At 37.1% G+C, this 19421-nt stretch overlaps 1 protein-coding gene across 1 annotated transcript in view; it reads left to right on the forward strand.

Moving 5' to 3' along the window:
* The first annotated feature begins 389 nt into the window (after window positions 1-389).
* Window positions 390-19421, forward strand: part of LOC121379057 (sodium- and chloride-dependent GABA transporter 2-like) — a 61306-nt gene continuing 42274 nt past the window's right edge. Inside the window, exons 1-2 of the mRNA XM_041507515.1 lie at window positions 390-497; window positions 5974-6037. Of these exons, the coding sequence (XP_041363449.1) occupies window positions 390-497; window positions 5974-6037 (172 nt within the window). The remainder of the gene's footprint in view (window positions 498-5973; window positions 6038-19421) is intronic.

A 19421-nucleotide genomic window follows, 5' to 3' on the forward strand; every position in this document is an offset into this window, starting at 1 on the left:
ACGCACACAAATACAACGACACGAAATGAATGCCCTGCATCAAGATGTGATCTTCTTCTTTTCCTTAACTTCGCAATGGTCAAATTGCCTGTACGTGTCATATACACCCCACCTGTACAGGTAAAGTTACCACGATTGCTGCGCTTGCGCGTTAATTCAGGTGATGTCTCTGGACACATCAACACGTATTTGTGGGACGGACATTTGACAACAGAAAAACACAACAGAAGAAAACTCCTACAAAACACCTGAGTGTATTCTTATAAAGGATATACAAGTTTCCAACTTTTAAATATATATGTACATTAATACATATATATTTAGTGCGTCTCTGTTTTGAGAAAAGTTGTGTTTAGAGGCGTTAATTAAGAGTGAAAGACGCCGTCGCGATGTCGCTGGAAATAGAATCTCGCGTGGATGAGCTGAACCAGAAGTTAGACCTGTACCACAAAGAGGTCCTCGACGCCATAGCGAAGAAGAAGCAGAAGAAAAAATCGGTAAGTTAAAAGTTAAAAGTTAAAGTTCGTTTTGTTTGCCGAAACCATACGAACGCGTTCATTTATTAATCGTCGGCTATTGGCTGTCAAACATTTGGTCATTGTGACATAGTCTTAGAATTAAAAGTTTGTTTTGTTGAACGACACCACTAGATAACGTTGATTTATTAATCGTCGGTTATTAGATGTCAAACATTTGGTAATTTTGACATAGTGTCTTAGAATTAAAAGTTTGTTTTGATTAACGACACCACTAGAGCGCATTGATTTCTTAATCGTCATCTGTTGAGGTATCGGGTCGTTTCGGCCCCGGTGCATGCAGGCCTCATATACAACATTTAAAGTATTATTGTTTATAATTTCTAAATAATGTCGCCCCCTTCATTCATTCCATATATGAGCCCCATCAAAAAATCTCTTTACATTGATGAAGAGGCGTGGGGTGGAGAACCGGGCGGGTATTTTTTCAGAGAGAGAGAGAGAGAGAGAGAAGCAGTTACGGATCTTTTATATGCATACCCCAGTAAACTGGACAGTACATACCGCGACGTTTGTGAGACTTTAATGTTCCAGTCGTGGGACACTAATTTGGACAGTGAAAAAAACTTGCTTGCAGTAATAAATTTTACACATCCTATATAAGTAGAAATAGGTTTCGGTCGTGTTAATGTCAGTGGATGATTTGGCGTTGACATCTACATGTACGGCATCACCATGCAGCACACAACCTGTAGTTGGAGGAACACGCCGAGTCTGTAAGGGCGATCGATCCTGCAACCCATCGATCCTCAGGCGTGCGCTCTTTCCATCGAGATACGTACACACCCAGTCGTCCAGATTGAGAAAAATATCCATAGAAAAAAGTTGATTAACAAAACCACTAGATCACTTATTAATTATTGGCTGTTGGATGTGAAACACTTCATCATTATGGCATAATCGTAAAGGAAACCCGCTACAGTTTTCTGATAGCAGCAAATAATCTTTTGTATACACTTTCCCAGAGACAGAGCAGCGCACACCACGACCATTGATACACCAGTATAAGTGCGATCCGGTGCCACAGGTTCGAGTCCCAGCAACGGCATGGGACAATTTGTGAGGCCAGAAAGTATTTAATTATCCCCTGTGTCAGTGCGTTAATATCTATGTATGTAACAGTCAACCTCGACATACATACAATATCAATATCAATATCAATATATATATATATATATATATATATATATATATATATATATATATATATATATATATATATATATATATGGTTGTTAGAGGAATGAAAAAACCCAATTCGAAAATGGGTCCATCGATGGGGGTTCGATCCTACGATCTCAACACCTCAGGCGAGTGCTCTACCCACTGAGCTACCCCCCCCCCCACCCCCCACCCCGGCAAGTTAAAGCCACAGAGTTATTCTGAGAACGGTTTGGAGGACACAAAACTCGACGACAAAAGATTTTTTAATTTTAATTTTTGTTTATAATAGTCGACGCTAGACATGAAAAATGTCGTTCTCAGAATGACCGGCCTCGGTGGCGTCGTGTTTAGGCCATCGGTCTACAGGCTGGTAGGTACTGGGTTCGGATCCCAGTCGAGGCATGGGAATTTTAATCCAGATACCGACTCTAACCCTGAGTGAGTGCTCCGCAAGGCTCAATGGGTATGTGTAAACCACTTGCACCGACCAGTGATTCATAAATGGTTCAACAAATGTCATGGTTTGTGTTATCCTGCCCGTGGGAAGTGCAAATAAAAGATCCCTTGCTGCCTGTCGTAAAAGAGTAGCCTATGTGGCGACAGCGGGTTTCCTCTAAAAAAAAAACAGTGTCAGAATGACCATATGTGTGACGTCCAATAGCCGATGATAAGATTAAAAATCAATGTGCTCTAGTGGCGTCGTTAAATAAGACAAACTTTACTTTACTTTTTCCCCAGAATGTTATATAACAGGACGGCTCTCGTTAATTCGACACCGTTACTTTCGCGGATTCGGTTTCGCGACTCGGTTTGACCTGGAAACCGCTGCGGCATTCATCCACTTTCCAAAGCGTTAACAATATTTCACAGTGAACAGTTATTCAATATGGGGCTCGTTGATTTTGCCTCAGGACTTGTATCGCCGGGGAATTTTCACAACCGTACCGATGGGTGGAAATAGCCGTATATATATTATAATGTTATATAATTCAATGCAATCATTATGGACGTGCAGCTGTCGAGTAAACAAAAGTGAATGGCGGAAAAGTTAAGTTTTCAAAGTTGTTTAATGACACCACTTGAGCACTTGAGCAGCAAAGGGTATTTTATATGCACTTTCCCACAGACAGACAGGAATCCTAGAATTTTTATAAAATCCACTAGTCATGGGATCAGTAATTTAAAACATGTACTAGCCATGATTAAAAATTCACTAGCCCTACATTACTTTGTTAATATACTCGGTAATTTTTTAATATTTTTATTAAATAATAGTAATAATTGAATATGTCACCTAAAGGGAGATAGAGCTTAAAGTTACATTCTCTGGTTACCATATTATAACATCATGTACAAATATGAAATACAAGCTCAAATGCACTTTTAAAAAACTCGTGTGTGTTCGCTATGAACGGAGATCGTCAAAAGTATAGGCTCGATTCGTCGTCTGTGCCGCCATAACTCGGCAAAGCACAAACGACAGTCTGTTGTCAGTTTCATTTAACACGTGCGTTTGCCGATTTCAAATTGTAGGGTTCGTCTCAAAAAATTAAGAGAAATCTTGCGCTGTACGAAGAATGTTCGGTTGAGGATACGGTACTAGAGTCTTTCATTAAAACCGGTTTGATCTTGACAACGTATTATTGACAATCGTACCTTCCTATTTCGAATTAATATTTTATAAAGTGTTAGTAGAACTTTCAAAGTTTAGTTTGTATAACACATTGATCTAGTTCATCAAGATTAACCTGGCGTGCAAGCACAACTGCGAGGTTTATCCTGCCTAGCCATTCCGCCATTAGGCCGAAAACAAAACAAATTACTTGTTTCCTATTACATGCTGGAAAAATATAGGGTAGGTAGGTAGGAAAAACATTTTATTTTGGAAAATAATTTTATTTATGGATATTAAATAAAGGTGTTGACTACCGGTATCCAAAATAACCTCTGTATGTATAGAAATGCATTATGCAAACCAACAATACCATTCATCACAGTGTTTTCCCTAGAAATGAAGTAAGGCATGGTAAAGTGACGTTTTGGGGGCATATTTTATGTGCAGTTTTAAATATAAGGGCTTTTTTTTTTTTCCATTATACAAGGACAAAAACTTTATGGCCATTTTATTTTCTATATCTATTTCATAATTTAATTAAAAAAAGAAAATATGTAGTACTATCCACATAGGTGTGTTTAAAGGCTTCTTTTTACATGGGCAACTTATACATTTATAAAAGGCAAGGCATTTTGATTTTGAGGGCAACATGGTGCTAACCTATCTGTGGAGAGTACATACAAAAGACCCCTTGCTGTTTAATAATAGGCAGAAGGTTTACTTTCATACTAACACAACTTCTGTACTGGTCCAGGACATACTTGGTTGAACTTTTTTAGCGGAAACGCGCGAAGTTCCCAGTGACCACTTACAAAAAAATAACGAAACGCATCGAGATCTTACTGACATATTTAATCATTTGATTTGGCAGTAAACTCCATCAGTATCGGTAAACATTCCCTCCCCTAGTTTATCAAAAGGTCACTAAATTTCTACAAGGCCAGTTTGTCGCTGGAGTAAATCATTAAATATAGTTATTATTATTATTATTATTATTATTATTATTATTAATAGGAACACCTCGCTACGCTAGATGTAGAGTAAATCGGAAAAGATCGCATATATTCGTGAAAACAATTTTCCGACTCTTCGCCCGATATCTCACGAAAGTTACCGAACTTCAATTTGAAGGGAAGTAACTCCATCAATCAATTGTTAGAAGAAAACATTTCGTGGCTAACGGGTCGCCAATAAAACTAAATTTGCGACAGTAAAACCACCGATATACGTCCGCAAATCGGAAAACACAGTAGGGTTATCCCCTAAATAACACCAAATTGGTGCTTGTGATTGTTTTGGAATGTTTTCGTGGAAATCGTTGTTATATTAAAAAAACCGTTTTGGATATACTAAAAAAGTTTTAGGATCGGCAGGTTCAAATTAGGGTCGGTCGTGTAACCGGAAACAATTTTTTTTTAATGATACGCCTTAGCTGTTTCTGGACAACGGTTCCGAGGAATTTTGCTCGGAACAGATTCTTTATTATCCAAAGCCATCCTGGCTATAGGCGCGACATAAACATCAATATTATTATCATAGTAACAGTTGTGCATATATACATAGTGTGATATTTAACAATCAAAATTACATGAATAGAGTATATAAAATGTCAATAGGAGGGTAAACATAATATATTAATTTTTAATGAACATTTCCCTTCTTAGAAAAGCCTTGTATAAATATTTTCCAAGATTGTTTAAAGTTTTTATATTTTCCGAGTTCAATAGTTTGATTAACTTAAACACGGAAGGTCTGACGTAGAAGTATTTCTTTATGTAATTTATTCTTAGATCATGGTAAAAAGGACAACTCAGAATAAAATGGAATTCGTCTTCGATTGTTTCATTATCACATAGTGTACATAATCTGTTTTCTCTTGGGGTATTTTGGCGTCTCCCGACTTCAATACAAAGGCAATGGTCAGATAATCGTATTTTGGTAATCAGTTTGCTGTATACAAATTCAAGGCGTTTTTTTTAGATAGTTCTTGACATTATGAGTAGGATTTAGATGTTGATATAAGAATCCTTTAGATGACGAATCAATTATTCTGTTACAATCCTGGATGAAGTGATCCTCTAAACGTTGTTTAACTGTGTATAAGAAAGAAGTTTTATTTTCGACCTGTTGGCTATCCCATATGTGAGGAAGGCCTACTTCTAGTAGAATATTTTTCACAGAATTTGCCCAATTAAATCTAGGGAGATTGATATCATCTAATAATAATTCGTAGCAGCTCTTTAAAATACAGTTGTTAGTATTTAATATTTTCAGCCAATATTTAATAATTCTGAATTTTCGAGAAGTGGTTAAAGGAAAGCGACCAAGTTCTGCGAATACCATCATATTAGTACATTTTTTACTTACACCAAGTATTCTTTTGCAGAAATCGATGTGTACCTTTTCAATATCTGTAGCGCTATGGTATCCCCAAATCTCGCAGCAATAGCTTAATATGCTGCTAACATAAGTATCAAACAAATATAACTTAGTTTCTACATTAAGGTTACAATCATTAAATTTTCTCAGCAAACCAAATAAAGCTTTGCGACCTTGATTAGCAATGCATTTTTGTGTCTCAACAAACTTTCCATTGAATTTTAATACCAATCCCAGATAATTGAATTCATTTACTATTTCCAATTCGTTATTCCCTAGATACCACTTTTCATTATCTCGTATAATACCTCCGTTACGAAATATAAGAACCTTGGTCTTATCGGTATTAATACATAAATTCCACTTATAACAATATATATTTAGACAATTTAACATTTCTTGCAAGCCTTCTATACTTTCTGAAAAAATAACTGTGTCATCAGCATACATTAGCAATAATAAGTTCAAATATTTCAATTCGTAAGAGTTATTGCAGTGGTTTAACAGGTCAAGTTCAATATCGTTGACAAAAAGAGAAAAGAGCATAGGCGATAGTGCGTCTCCCTGCATTAAACCCACACTAGTTGAAAAAGAATCAGAGAAGGACCCGTGGTGTTTAACACATGATTTAACATCATTATACATTGATCTAATTATAGTTAATAGTTTTCCTGTGACACCGTATCCGATTAGTTTATACCAAAGACTATTTCTATTAATACTATCAAAGGCCTTTTTGTAATCAATGAACGAAATTGCGGTCAAAATAACGATTACCATCACACTTGCCCACCCTAATCGTATATTGTGATCTATTTCGAGCTCACTGAGACCAAGAAATACTTTAAAGCGATCTTCACTTTGAATTAAAGGAAAAAAGTCTGACTTTACCGAGCGGATTATAGCAGCCACTTAAGCTGGCAGATAATGGACGGCTTAGCTCAGAACAGGGGAGATAACAAAACAGGTGGCGCGTCACTCGTCAGGGTCCAACAAACTCGGACAATAGCTGTATTTTTTTAATTGCTTTGTCATTCTTTGTTATACCACGATCATAACGGACCAAAACCTTATCGGCTCTGTACAGGACGTTCCTCTACAGCACGGTTCTGCACAGGACGTTCTATAGTATACGCTGCAGTGAATGGTTACCAGTTGACGTTTGTCTACACGTGTACTGAGATATGGGGGGGGGGGGGGGGGGGGGGGGGGGGCAGTAAAATCAGTAATAATAAAGAAAATATATGTATATTGTGGATAATAGTATTAAAAAATATATATAGTGATGACGGCTCTGTACAGGACGTTCCTACACAGGGCGGTCTAGTATTTTATATACTAAGATATGGTGGAAAACACATTAACAGTAAAGGGAATAAATATATATTTTGCATCGATCCTACACAGGACGGTCTAGTATTTTATATACTTAGATATGGTGGAAAACACATTAACAGTAAAGGGAATAAATATATATTTTGGATATAAAGAAAATATATGTATATTTTGGATAATACTCGAAAAAAATAATAATATATATTTAACGTGTGCGTATTAAAAAATATATATAGTGATGACGGCTCTATACATGACGTTCCTACACAGCACGGTTCTGCACAGGACGTTCTATAGTATACACTGCAGTGAATGGTTACCAGTTGTTACCAGTTGACGTTTGTCTACATGTGCACTGAGGGTGGAAGTCAGTAATAATAAAGAAAATATATGTATATTGTGGATAATAAACAATAAAATATATATGTGCATATGTATCGTCAACGTCCCTAACTGCGTTATGCTTCAAATTCCGTTCACTTTGTTTTCTCGTGCACGGTTCGCGCAATCAACATCCGATTTGTTGTCATCGGCATGTCGTTCATTTATGAGGTTTTTCTTCACAGTTCAGGAACATTTTTATAAACAATAAAGTTGCGAAAAGTAAGTATCTAAATACAAAACTTTACAAACCCCTAAAACCATTAATTTTACTAAGTCGTTTTTGTTTATTCCTTAAAATTACCGATATCGGATCCACATGACTCGTAGAAATTGACTTAAAATGGAGAAAGACAATTAACTTTCGGTGCGTGTCACATGACCTCACACGTGCCAGATCAACAAGGCCAAAGAATTTAATTTTTATGATTTTTAGGATCTCTGTTGTTAGAATTTTTTTTCAATTATTATATTCGATCTGCAAAAGGTATGCTACATTTTTGTACCTCTATTGTAGTGAATAGTATTCATACTACATTCATAACAGTTGTAAATAATTTTGAGTATATAAATTTTGTTAATTTAGAATCAATTCATTTAAAAAAGTATATTTTACAAACTATGCGCAGGTATGGACGTACTGCCTATCAGTATTGACATCAAGTGTGAGCGATGTGTGTTGATAAAACGCTGACCGGACCAGAACGCTTGACAAATTGAATTTTTCCTTTAAAAAAAATTGAATAAATTAAGTGTTCGGCAACTGTGCATAATTAAGAAACATATTTTTTCATGTAGTTGTCTTAAAAATGAAAAATGATGAACTGCACATGCGCATTACGATACTTTTTGCAAACGTATGCGCCTGAATGCAGTTAGAAACGTCGCACTTTTTCCTGTTTACTCTAGGGTTTACACTTTTGTTTACTAGAATGGATTTGTTTTATATCCAAATTGTTTCACGTATCGTAGCTGAAAAATGTAGAATAGTATTTCCGTAAATATCGTATTCGTGTTTTTGTTGTTAGGTGAACGCAGTTTGGGACGTCGGTGGTATAACGTGTGCGTGTGTAGTATTAATTTTTTTTTATATATATAGTGATGACGGCTCTATACAGGACTACACAGGGCGGTCTAGTATTTTATATACCTAGATATCGTGGAAAAGACATTAACAGTAAAAGTAATAAATATATATTTTGTATAATACTCAATGCGTTCGTGTTGACACTGTATAAAAACGTGTGCATGGGTACACTTTGCCGCATAAAAACTCAACTTTGCCACCCAAATTTTTTTAATGTACTTTTCCCAATTAGATAGACATTAAGAAAAATGCAACAAAACACATTCTGATATTTAAAATATTACTTTACTGTTAAAACAAACTGATACGTAATTTCAATTCGCTAATAACCTGAAGCCAGTCAGAGACAAACCAGGTTTCTGGGACCCTGTCAATCGTCGCGCCATCTGGAATAGAGTTATCTAAGACGCTCATTTCAGGCGACACGCATGGCGACGTTCTAAACACCGGACTCATACCCCTCATACACACTGATATGCTAATTATTAGTATTCACTATGACTTAAGAATTTTCAGAGTTTAAAAGAGTATCTTTATATACAAAAACACACAAAATCAAAATAACAACCAAGATTCAGTTTTATAAGTCTTAAAAGTTCTTCAAAAGGCGTAGAAATGTTTTATTTAGCGACGCACTCAACGCATTTTATTTACGGTTATATGGCGTCGAACATATAGTTAAGGACTACATAGATATTGAGGGAGAAAACCCGCTGTCGCCAACTCATCAGCAACTCTTTTCGATTAACAGCAAGGGATCTCTTATATGCACCATCCCAACTGGCTCAGTTGTTAGGCCATCTTGAATCGTTGGCTGCGCTGAATGTGCGGTTCCGACGGTTCCAAAGACCGCTTCACTGCCATTTGTCCCGACCGAGTGTGGGATGGTCTCAGTAAATGGGATTTGGTGAAACCGTTGGGGCCTTGGTTCGTTCACCCGATCCAACAGTGCCTGGTGGACAAGGCCCAGAGATGTTTTTTGGTGCTATTTAATTTTGAAAATGTAGGATGGAGTCCAAAAATTAAATAGTTTGCACAATTTCGTAAGATAATTTTGGCGCATAATTTGTAACGGTTCATCAAAAGAAATTTTGGAGCTATTTGAGTGATGTCACATATGTTGACTCCTAATATCCTTATGTTGACCTCTAATATCCTTATGTTGACTTCTAATATCCTTATGTTGACCCCAGGGCCTAATATCCTTATCTTGACATCTAATTTCTCGTTGAACATTCATTTCCTTTTTATCTCCAGTAAAGTAACGCGGTATGTTGTTGAGCTCTACGACTACACACCCCCGTCCTAGCAAAGAGCACCAAACAACAAATATCTCCAGGACATTTCAGAAATAATTTGCACATCTTTACAAATGTTTAGAATCTTCAAAGTAAAGAAAAAACCTATAGTCACTTAAATTCGTCTTTGTCAGGACGTCGCGTGAGAGCCACAAGGACGTAAGTGCATCAAAATTCATTTTAAAAAGCCGAGATAATGAAGGAAAACTGTTTTTCTTGATCATTAAGAAACAAGGAAAATAACACAGGGGATAAATTTTCAGCTTGTCTTACACCAACACAGCAGGGAAAATAATCTGTCATAGAATTATGTGCGCTGACACAAGATTTGATATTCTGATACATATTGTAAATTACTTGAAAACATTTACCATTTGTACCATTTTTAAGTAATTTATCCCAAAGTCCAATTCTCCAAACTGAATCAAAAGCTTTGTTAAAATCTATAAAAGTGCAAAAAAGTGTTTTCTTCCGTGCTTTCATCAGTTCTATTAGTCCATATAGTGTGAAGACATGATCATTTGTTGAATAATCTTTCCTGAATCCTGCTTGATACTTCAGATAATATATTATTTGTTTCTAGATACTTTTAGTCTATTATGTAACACGACAGTAAACAGTTTTCAAAGACAGCTAAGTAGTGTAATAGGTCTATAATTTTCACGATTATCTTTATCTCCACTTTTATAAATTGGCTTGATTATACCAACTAACCATGAGTCAGGGAAGATACCGTTTTCAAATACTAATTAAAAAGTTTGACATATACAGGAATCATACAGTCAATAGTTTGCTTAATATATTCATTAATTATGTTGTCGAGACCCGAAGCTTTATTATTCTTAATTTTTTTAACAACTAAGTATTTCTTCTTGTAATATAGGGCTATCTAAGATACAGTTACTTTCTAGATCTTTAATAAAGTCTGGTTCGAGAGTTGTGTCAACATTGCTGTTTACTTCTTTAAAGTATTGGTAAAGTGTTTCTGATGGTGGCAAATTACAGTCACTTGTTTTTCTTTTAAAAGTTTCCAAAAAGCTCGCGTGTCGTGATGGTTGAGATCTGTGAGTTTCTGTTTTGTTTTCCAGTTATGTCTTCTTAAATGTTTTAATATTACATTCTTATATCGTTTACTGGCATTTAAACGTCGTTGTTTGTTATCCATTGTATTCGAGTTCTTGTAAGCTGTTCTGGACTCCATGTATTTTCTTCTAAGTAATCTACATTGAATGCCGAACCATGCCTTGTTACTCCCGCGCTTAGGTCTAATACTACTTCGTTTGTAGCCAAAGGTATTCATTGCCGTATCCTTGAATAAATTACCGATAGTGTCCACTGTGACGTTGAGCTGTTCCTTTGAAAAGTGTTCACTTAGCTGATCTAGGTCCGAGATGATAGTTCTGATACTTTCTCTGTTTCCGTTTTCACTGTAGTTGTCAGCTAAACGATTATTCCATTTTGGTGACTTTAGTTCAGTTTCTTCAAGATCGTCTTCTTGTTGGCCAGTTATTGATCGTGTCTAACACACTCTCATACAACTCTTCACAGTCTTGGCAAAAGCTGCCCATATCATCAAAACCCTTTACAAACCTAGCTTACCTCTTCCTTCATATCATCAGCAACATCCGCCATTATCTTTCTTTCCGTACGGGCTTCTTCAAAGCTAGCATTTACAAAGTTTACCGATGTTTCTAACTCCGATATTTTCTTGTTACTGTCATGTAAATGAGTTTTAAAATCACTGGCATTAAGTTCAATAGCTTGTAACCCAAAGGCAAATGAAAGGCGGAACTTGATCAGCGTAACAAATAATTAAATACATGTACATCCAAAATCAGTGTGATTATGCTTGATCACCGTAACATATAATTAAATATATGTACATCCAAAATCAGTGTCATTATGCTTGATCACCGTAACAAATAATTAAATACATGTACATCCAAAATCAGTGTGATTATGCTTGCACTTTGGTCGTATATGCCACATACAACATTATTATGAATTAAACTTGTATCTACAGATACAAATTACATGTTGGAAACTTTGCTTCAATTAAAAACATTTCAAAATAGATATTTGTTTTTCACGAAAATTCACCAAAACATGTTTATTATTATAATTATGGTGCACATAAAATAGCAAACCATACAAACATTAATTTTACTGCAATTCCTATTTATATATACATATACCATTCTTCTCTGTTGCCAAATGGTTCGTTGCATGCAGTACCAAATGTTTTTCTTAAATAAACCGGGCTCTCACAATGACAAGTCATATTATTTTTAGGATTCAAGCACATAAAAATATTGACATAATGTATGCTCTGTTGTACTTCGCATTTGTAATTTCTATCACACACCGATAACAAAGAATACATATGTGTCGTATTTGGCACATACGACCTATGTCAGACATAATTATATAACGAACTGTATTTAAAAAGGGTGTATCTACCACACACGACCAGTCGTGTTCACATAATGTAGAGCAAGCAAATCGGAGGAAAGTCGTATGTGTCAGTTACCGTGCAAATTGGTATCTGTGATTCACTTACGACCATTTAAATCCTTCTGTATAAGCGATGCAATTAGGGACACAGCTACGATATTTTGTGACAATATGTAATCGGGGATGGCGATTCCGAATATGCAAAAAAGACGTTTTAGGTCGTATCTGCCACTTACGACCAGTTAGCTCTCACGCGACGAATAGTTCTGCTAGCAATGAGTAAACGGTGACACCGTAGCCTCGTTCTCAGATGCAGGTTGGCAACTTCACGATCGCTGACGCTACATGTACAGTTTTGGACTTTCAGACACTCGGACAAATTCTTTATTTACGTCTCACCCTGCGCACAGATTAAAAAAACCCAACGAGTTCAACAGAAATAATACAATAACACCAGGGTCGTAGGTAGGAGTTTTTTTTTTTTTTTTTTTTTTTTTTTGGGGGGGGGGGGGGGGGGGGGCAACTGAGTAGTTATGGGGGAAAACTCCTTAAACGGCTAAGAAGAGAATTTTCTTTAAGTTTCTATATTTTTTCCGGATTTGTACTCCACAAGGCTCAATGGGTAGGTGTAAACCACTTGCACCGACCAGTGATCCATAACTGGTTCAACAAAGGCCATGGTTTGTGCTGTCCTGCCTGTGGGAAGCACAAATAAAATATCCCTTGCTGCCTGTCGTAAAAGAGTAGCCTATGTGGCGACAGCGGGTTTCCTCTAAAAATCTGTGGTCCTTAACCATATGTCTGACGCCATATAACCGTAAATAAAATGTGTTGAGTACGTCGTTAAATAGAACATTTCTTTCTATCATTTCTGCCCGAATGTGAGGATTTGCCCCAGCACTGGGGGGGGGGGGGGGGGGGGGAACCTGTCACTTTAGTTTCCACTTGTAGCGCAAAACATTGATTACGTTCGTGGTTCTAAACATATAATAAAAACTAAGCGTGTACACCTCACTTGAACGTAAGTGGGCCCCACACTAACCTACAGTACTGGCCCCAGTGAGTGGGCGCCACACTAACCTACAGTACTGGCCCCAGTGAGTGGGCGCCACACTAACCTACAGTACTGGCCCCAGTTTCACAAAACACGTACACCTGGGTTTTTTGTCACGTAAACGTAAATCTACAATTAATACAACAGACGCATTATCTGGAATTCATTGCAAGGATTTCAGACAATAGATTTACAAATGGTATTAAATGGTAAAAGTGCTCTAAGTGAAGAAGACAATAATATGAATGAAGCAAAACGTTTCCCTTTAGTAAATAATGTCTTGATAATGTCTTAATAAACCATTATTACTCTTTTATTATTATTTTTTTGTAGCCATTACGTAATCATTGCGATCCCTTATTTATGTTTTGTGTTTTCTTTTAGCAAACCTGCTGTCTAATTATTGAACACAGAAAACTTTATTGCGTCTTTTCTCTGTTTCATTTATTCTTTCTTTCTTTTTCTCTTTCAACAATATTTAGTTCTGTTCATATTTAAATTGCAAAAAATATATTACTGTCGTAACATGTATGTATTATGGAGAAGGCCTAGTAAGTTGTATGCCTTGTGCGTAATCCATTTGTTCTTTTCAAAAGCAATACAATATGTTTCAATCAAAACTGCTAGTCTCAGACATAAATTTATGAAGTTTTGTGAAATTGGCTCCAGTACAATAAAACTCCCCATTAATTAGGAGATGAACATCATCTGACGTCAGACGATGTTTATCTCCATTCTACCATGACTTTTGGTAGAATGACCATTTAACCGACTAAGACCATGGCTTACAAAGAATTACATTGTGAAAATTACCATATTATTGCGACACAAGATGCCAGTTATGTATTACGGATTTAAAAAAATCTTAAATACTTTTAACAGGAAACGCCCACTATCTCACTTCTTTCTGAAGAAATAAAAACAAATTAACATGAAGCTGGTGTAAAGAAACAACAATGGATTGAAATGAACGACTAGTAAACAGAATACAGCGAGAGAATAACAAAGCCATTCTCGCTGTCTGGTACAATGGTATCGGGTTATACGCCCAGGACTTCACAAATATTCTATTCAGTGCCGCTGGCTGTCAAACCCCGTCTTACACCTAAAGCTTTATACTTTAACGATCGCCAAGAGAAATCTTTTCACAGTTTGGACTTCTGTTTAATACAACTCGAGCTACAGGGATGGGACGGGGGTGGGGGTGGGGGTGGGTGGCGTGGGGGGTGGGGGGGGGGGGGTGGTACGTGGCTTGCTTTTACTGCACCCCGCCCCCTCCCGCAACACTAAAGTTTGTGACAGTTTGTGCACTGGAGCACATTGATTTATGAATCATCGGCTATTGGATGTCAAACATTTGGGAATTTTGACATTTAGTCTTAAGAGAGGAAACCCGCTACATTTTCTCATCAGTCATGGTCATGGTCATAGGGTTTTACGTGCACATTCAGAACAAGCCGTTGTAACGCACGCCTGTCAAGGGCGCAAGTGTCGGCCTCGAACGGCTCCTCCGTCCAGGACAGGAAAGGGTCGGGGTGGGTAGGAGAGGGGACCGCCCGCGCTTGGTAAGTGCAAGATAGCACCAGCAGATCGACCGAGATCTTATGAATTTTGAATGTCAAGTATTGAGCATTTTTTTGAAGGAATTTTGGCGTATTTTTTAATGGTCATCTAAAGATAGAAGTGGAGCTACATGTTGTTTTTTAACGGCCATCTAAAGATAGAAGTGGAGCTACATGTTATTTTTTAACGGCCATCTAAAGATAGAAGTGGAGCTACATGTTATTTTTTAACGGCCATCTAAAGATAGAAGTGGAGCTACATGTTGTTTTTTAACGGCCATCTAAAGATAGAAGTGGAGCTACATGTTGTTTTTTAACTGTCATCTAAAGATAAAAGTGGAGCTACATGTTGTTTTATAACGGTCATCTAAAGATAAAAGTGGAGCTACATGTTATTTTTTAACTGTTATCTAAAGATAAAAGTGGAGCTACATGTTATTTTTTAAAACTTAGTTTGCCGGGAGTAGCTAGCCTATTGGTGGCCGTCGTTATAGGCCTCCCTTGGTTGCCCCGAGCTTCTTAGCCCTTAAAAAGGGATTGATCAATTAGGGTCGGCTCTGTCCTTAACAGGACTTCCATCAGTAGCACGGGATCGGTTATATGCACCATCCCACAGACAGGATAACACATACCACGCATTTGATATACCAGTCGTGGTGCACTGGCTGTAACGAGAAATGGCCCAATGGACAGTACTACCATCAGTTGGCTACATCTGATATACCAGTCGTGGTGCACTGGCTGTAACGAGAAATGGCCCAATGGACAGTACTACCATCAGTTGGCTACATCTGGTGAAGGCTCGGGACGTAGCCCAGTGGTAAAACGTTCGCCTGATGTGCGGTCAGTCTAGGATCAATCCCTGGCCTGATGCGCAGTTGGTCTAGGATCAGTCCCCGTCGATGGACCCATTGGGCTATGTCTTGTTCAAGCCAGTGCACCACGACTGGTTTATCAAAGGCGGTGGTATGTACTATTCTGTCTGTGGGATGGTGCATATATGAAAGATTCCTTGCTACTAATGGAACAATATAACGGATTTCCTCTCTAAGACAATATGTCAAAATTACCAAATACTTTACATCCAATAGCCGATGATTAATAAATCAAAGTGCTGTAATAGTGTCAATAAAGAAAAGAAACTTTAACTGTCCAGTAACATCATCAGATGCCTCAACACCATCAGATGCCTCAACACCATCAGATGCCTCAACACGGGGTCGATTACTAATGGATTTACACTCGGGCCGTAATTCAACAGCATATGCGATACATTGTAAAAATATAATTAAATAAATAAATGACAAGATGGCACATTCGTCATAATAATGTACATAAGATAAAACAAGTGTATATCTATGGGATCATACTTACTTTTGAAGACATACATTGCATATACAAATAAAATGAAAGGGTACAACCATAGATTTCAGCCATGGGACTTAAGAATATGCATAATTTGATTACAGAAAACTGCTAGCTTTCTGAGAACACCAGTTATTTTTACTGTCAAATAGCATTCTAAATTTGTAAACATTTGGTCTAGACTGGCAACACTTTGGCATAAGTCTTGTTCTTTCATCTTTAAAAAAAGGACAACACATTATATAATGAAATTCATCAGCAATTTCGTTATTTGTTCAAAGAAAGCATGTTCTATTTGTTAAAGTTATTTTTTTCCATCTGCCTTTTTCAATGGGAAGATAACGATTCGAGAGTCGAAAATGTAATAATGGTAACCAATATTTTTGCTCTAAATTGGTTAAATATGTCTCGAACACAATATTTGAGTTAAACAGTCTGTAACGAGATGCTTTAGATGAGTTAACAATGTCATTGTGCCATGTTTGTAAGAACCGATCCTGTAATCTTAAAATAATTCTTTGTTTTAATAGATTTACATCTGGTAGCTGGTTACACTGTGCAGTCCATACATTACTATATCCAACGTCATCCAAGACAGATTTGATAAATTTAACCATTTATGATCACATATTCCATTTTTATAATCATTCAGAAATAATTCATGTATCAAGAATGATAACGCTGTGTGTTTTCCAGTTATTAGTTTAAACCAGAAAGTGATCATTCTTAATTTGACATCAAAGGAGACAGGGTAACGCCCCAGTTCTCCATATAACATATTCACAGGCGTTGACTTCTTAACTGACAACAGAAACTTCATGAATTTATTTTGTAACGTTTCTAAATAAGACAAGTTTTCAAAGCCCCAAATATCGCAACCGTATAACAAAATAGGTTGTACCATGCAATCAAACAATTTCAAAAGGACTTGTACAGAAAGGTCATACCGCCTTCCTCGTTTTAAGATAAAACACATAGCTTTTTCGGCTTGTGAAAACAAAGCTTTTCTAGTATTGGTAAACTTGTTAGACTTATGAAAAATTATGCGAAGGTACTTGTAGATCTCTACATTTTCTAAAATTATGTTTCCTAAATTAAATAGTTTTTTTATAATCCTTCTTGCTACCACCAACAGTTAAAATCTTAGTCTTCGCGCAATTGACAGTTAATTTCCATGTACTACAATACACATCAAAGACATCTAATAAATGTTGCATATGATCATAATTGTCTGCGAGGAGTACCATGTCATCAGCGTAAAATAAAACAGTACACAAATGTAGCACATCATCAGATATCGTTTTTTGCAGCCATGTGCTTTGAAAGGTCATACGGCCACGTGAATATGAATTTAACAGTCCGTGCACTCCATTTGCACACCGCCAATTTTACTACTTTAATCCTGTACATAAAAACTAAAATAACCTATAAAACATTTTTATTGTGTTCTCCAGGTGTTGATAAATGACTTTTGAAGTCATACAAAGATAACAAACCCCCTAAAAAAAAACCCCCAAACAAACAAAAAAAAAACCCACAGAAAAAGATAAATAGTCTGTATACTTCTCACTATAGACATAGGGCGGGATTTATAGAGCTCGTTTTAGACTTACACGCGTGTAACTACATACATTTATTATGCTTAGACAACTGCGTTTAAGAGAAAAAAAATACAGGCTTCGGAAATTTGACCCATAGTTTGTACGGATCTGTTTAATCCTGGTACATAACTTGAACATAACCTTTAGATTAGCGGAGGTTGTAACGTACGTTACGTCACAATAGTACGAACCCCCTGGATGCACTGGCAATTAAAACTCTTGCTTGATATGCAACGCGCAGCGTCTCGTCTTTTAAACGGAATCACCCATGTTCACAGATAGATATGGGCCTGTATCGAGACTGGCGATCTCTTTCGGTGACTTCTTAAAGAATGTATTTGTGTGCCTTTGTCATGCGCGTCCCAGTAATTGCCCCCAGGACCACCCACGTGACGGATTAATATAAAGACTCGGCCGGCAGTCGTTAAGGTCCGTGAACACGACGGGTTTTTGACCAAAGTGTGGTTTTGAACAATCGGAGCATGACGCATGTGGACAAGGGTTCCTTTCAGTAGAGGAATGTTTGTCGATTTATGTTCGATTCCGGTCAGCGGGCCCATTTGGCAATTTCTCGTTTCAGCCAGTACACCACGACTGGTATATTAAAGGCCATGGTATGTGCTTTCTTGCCTTTCCTCTCTGAGACTATATGTTAGAATGACCAAATGTTTAACATCCAGTAGCCGATGATTAATAAATCAATGTGCTCTAGTGGTGTCGTTAAACAAATTAAAGAAAGAGAAGATTTCACTGGTTTAAATAGTTACCAGATCAAAGGGACTATTCTGAATATGCTAGATCCTTTTTGAAGACTAACATATGTTCCTGTTTAGAACATCAAACAAAATTTTTGCTTTGTCCCAGTGTTTGTGATAGCCCAATTTTACTTTCCAATAATTTCGTCTGTAATGCTATAAAGAAAAAAGGCGCACGCCCACAAACACATTGGATATACTGACGCTGGTATTCTAACAAAAATGTATTGAATATGTAATTTTAGTCGTCATCGTCATAGGGTTTTACCTGCACATTCACAGCACACTAATGTAACGTTTTTACACTAATGTAACGCACGCCTGTTACGGGCGCAGGTGTCGACATCCGCCGGCTCCTCTGTCCAGAACAGGAAAGGGTTTGTTGGTGGGGGTAGGAGAGGGGTTCACCCGCGCTGGCATGTACAAGAGAGCATAAGTAGCCCGACCAGGGTCGGTAGCGGGTGGGTTTGGTTTTTGTGCTATTGAATTTGCAAATGTCCCGTCCAAAAAGAAAAGGTTGCGTAATTTCGTGAAGTAAATTTGACGCATAATTTAGAGCATAAATTAAAATGGAGCTATTTGCTTGGTTTGACTTAGCTGGTCAAACGTTAGCTCCTTGTAATCTTAGTTGCCAAAATGACTCTTTTAGATGCAAACATCTTACGATGACTGCTAACTCGTTCATTTGACACTAACAAACCAGGGTTGTGTTCAGCAATTCGTCATAACGATTTCCATGGGACTGATACCCGCTGTATCTCAGTCCTATGGCGTTATTTATTGAACGCAAAATAACCCACATTGTAGTACTAAACCAAATAACTTCCGGCTGGAT

Source organism: Gigantopelta aegis, chromosome 2, assembly GCF_016097555.1.
Source record: "Gigantopelta aegis isolate Gae_Host chromosome 2, Gae_host_genome, whole genome shotgun sequence".
NCBI classification, from domain to species: domain Eukaryota; kingdom Metazoa; phylum Mollusca; class Gastropoda; order Neomphalida; family Peltospiridae; genus Gigantopelta; species Gigantopelta aegis.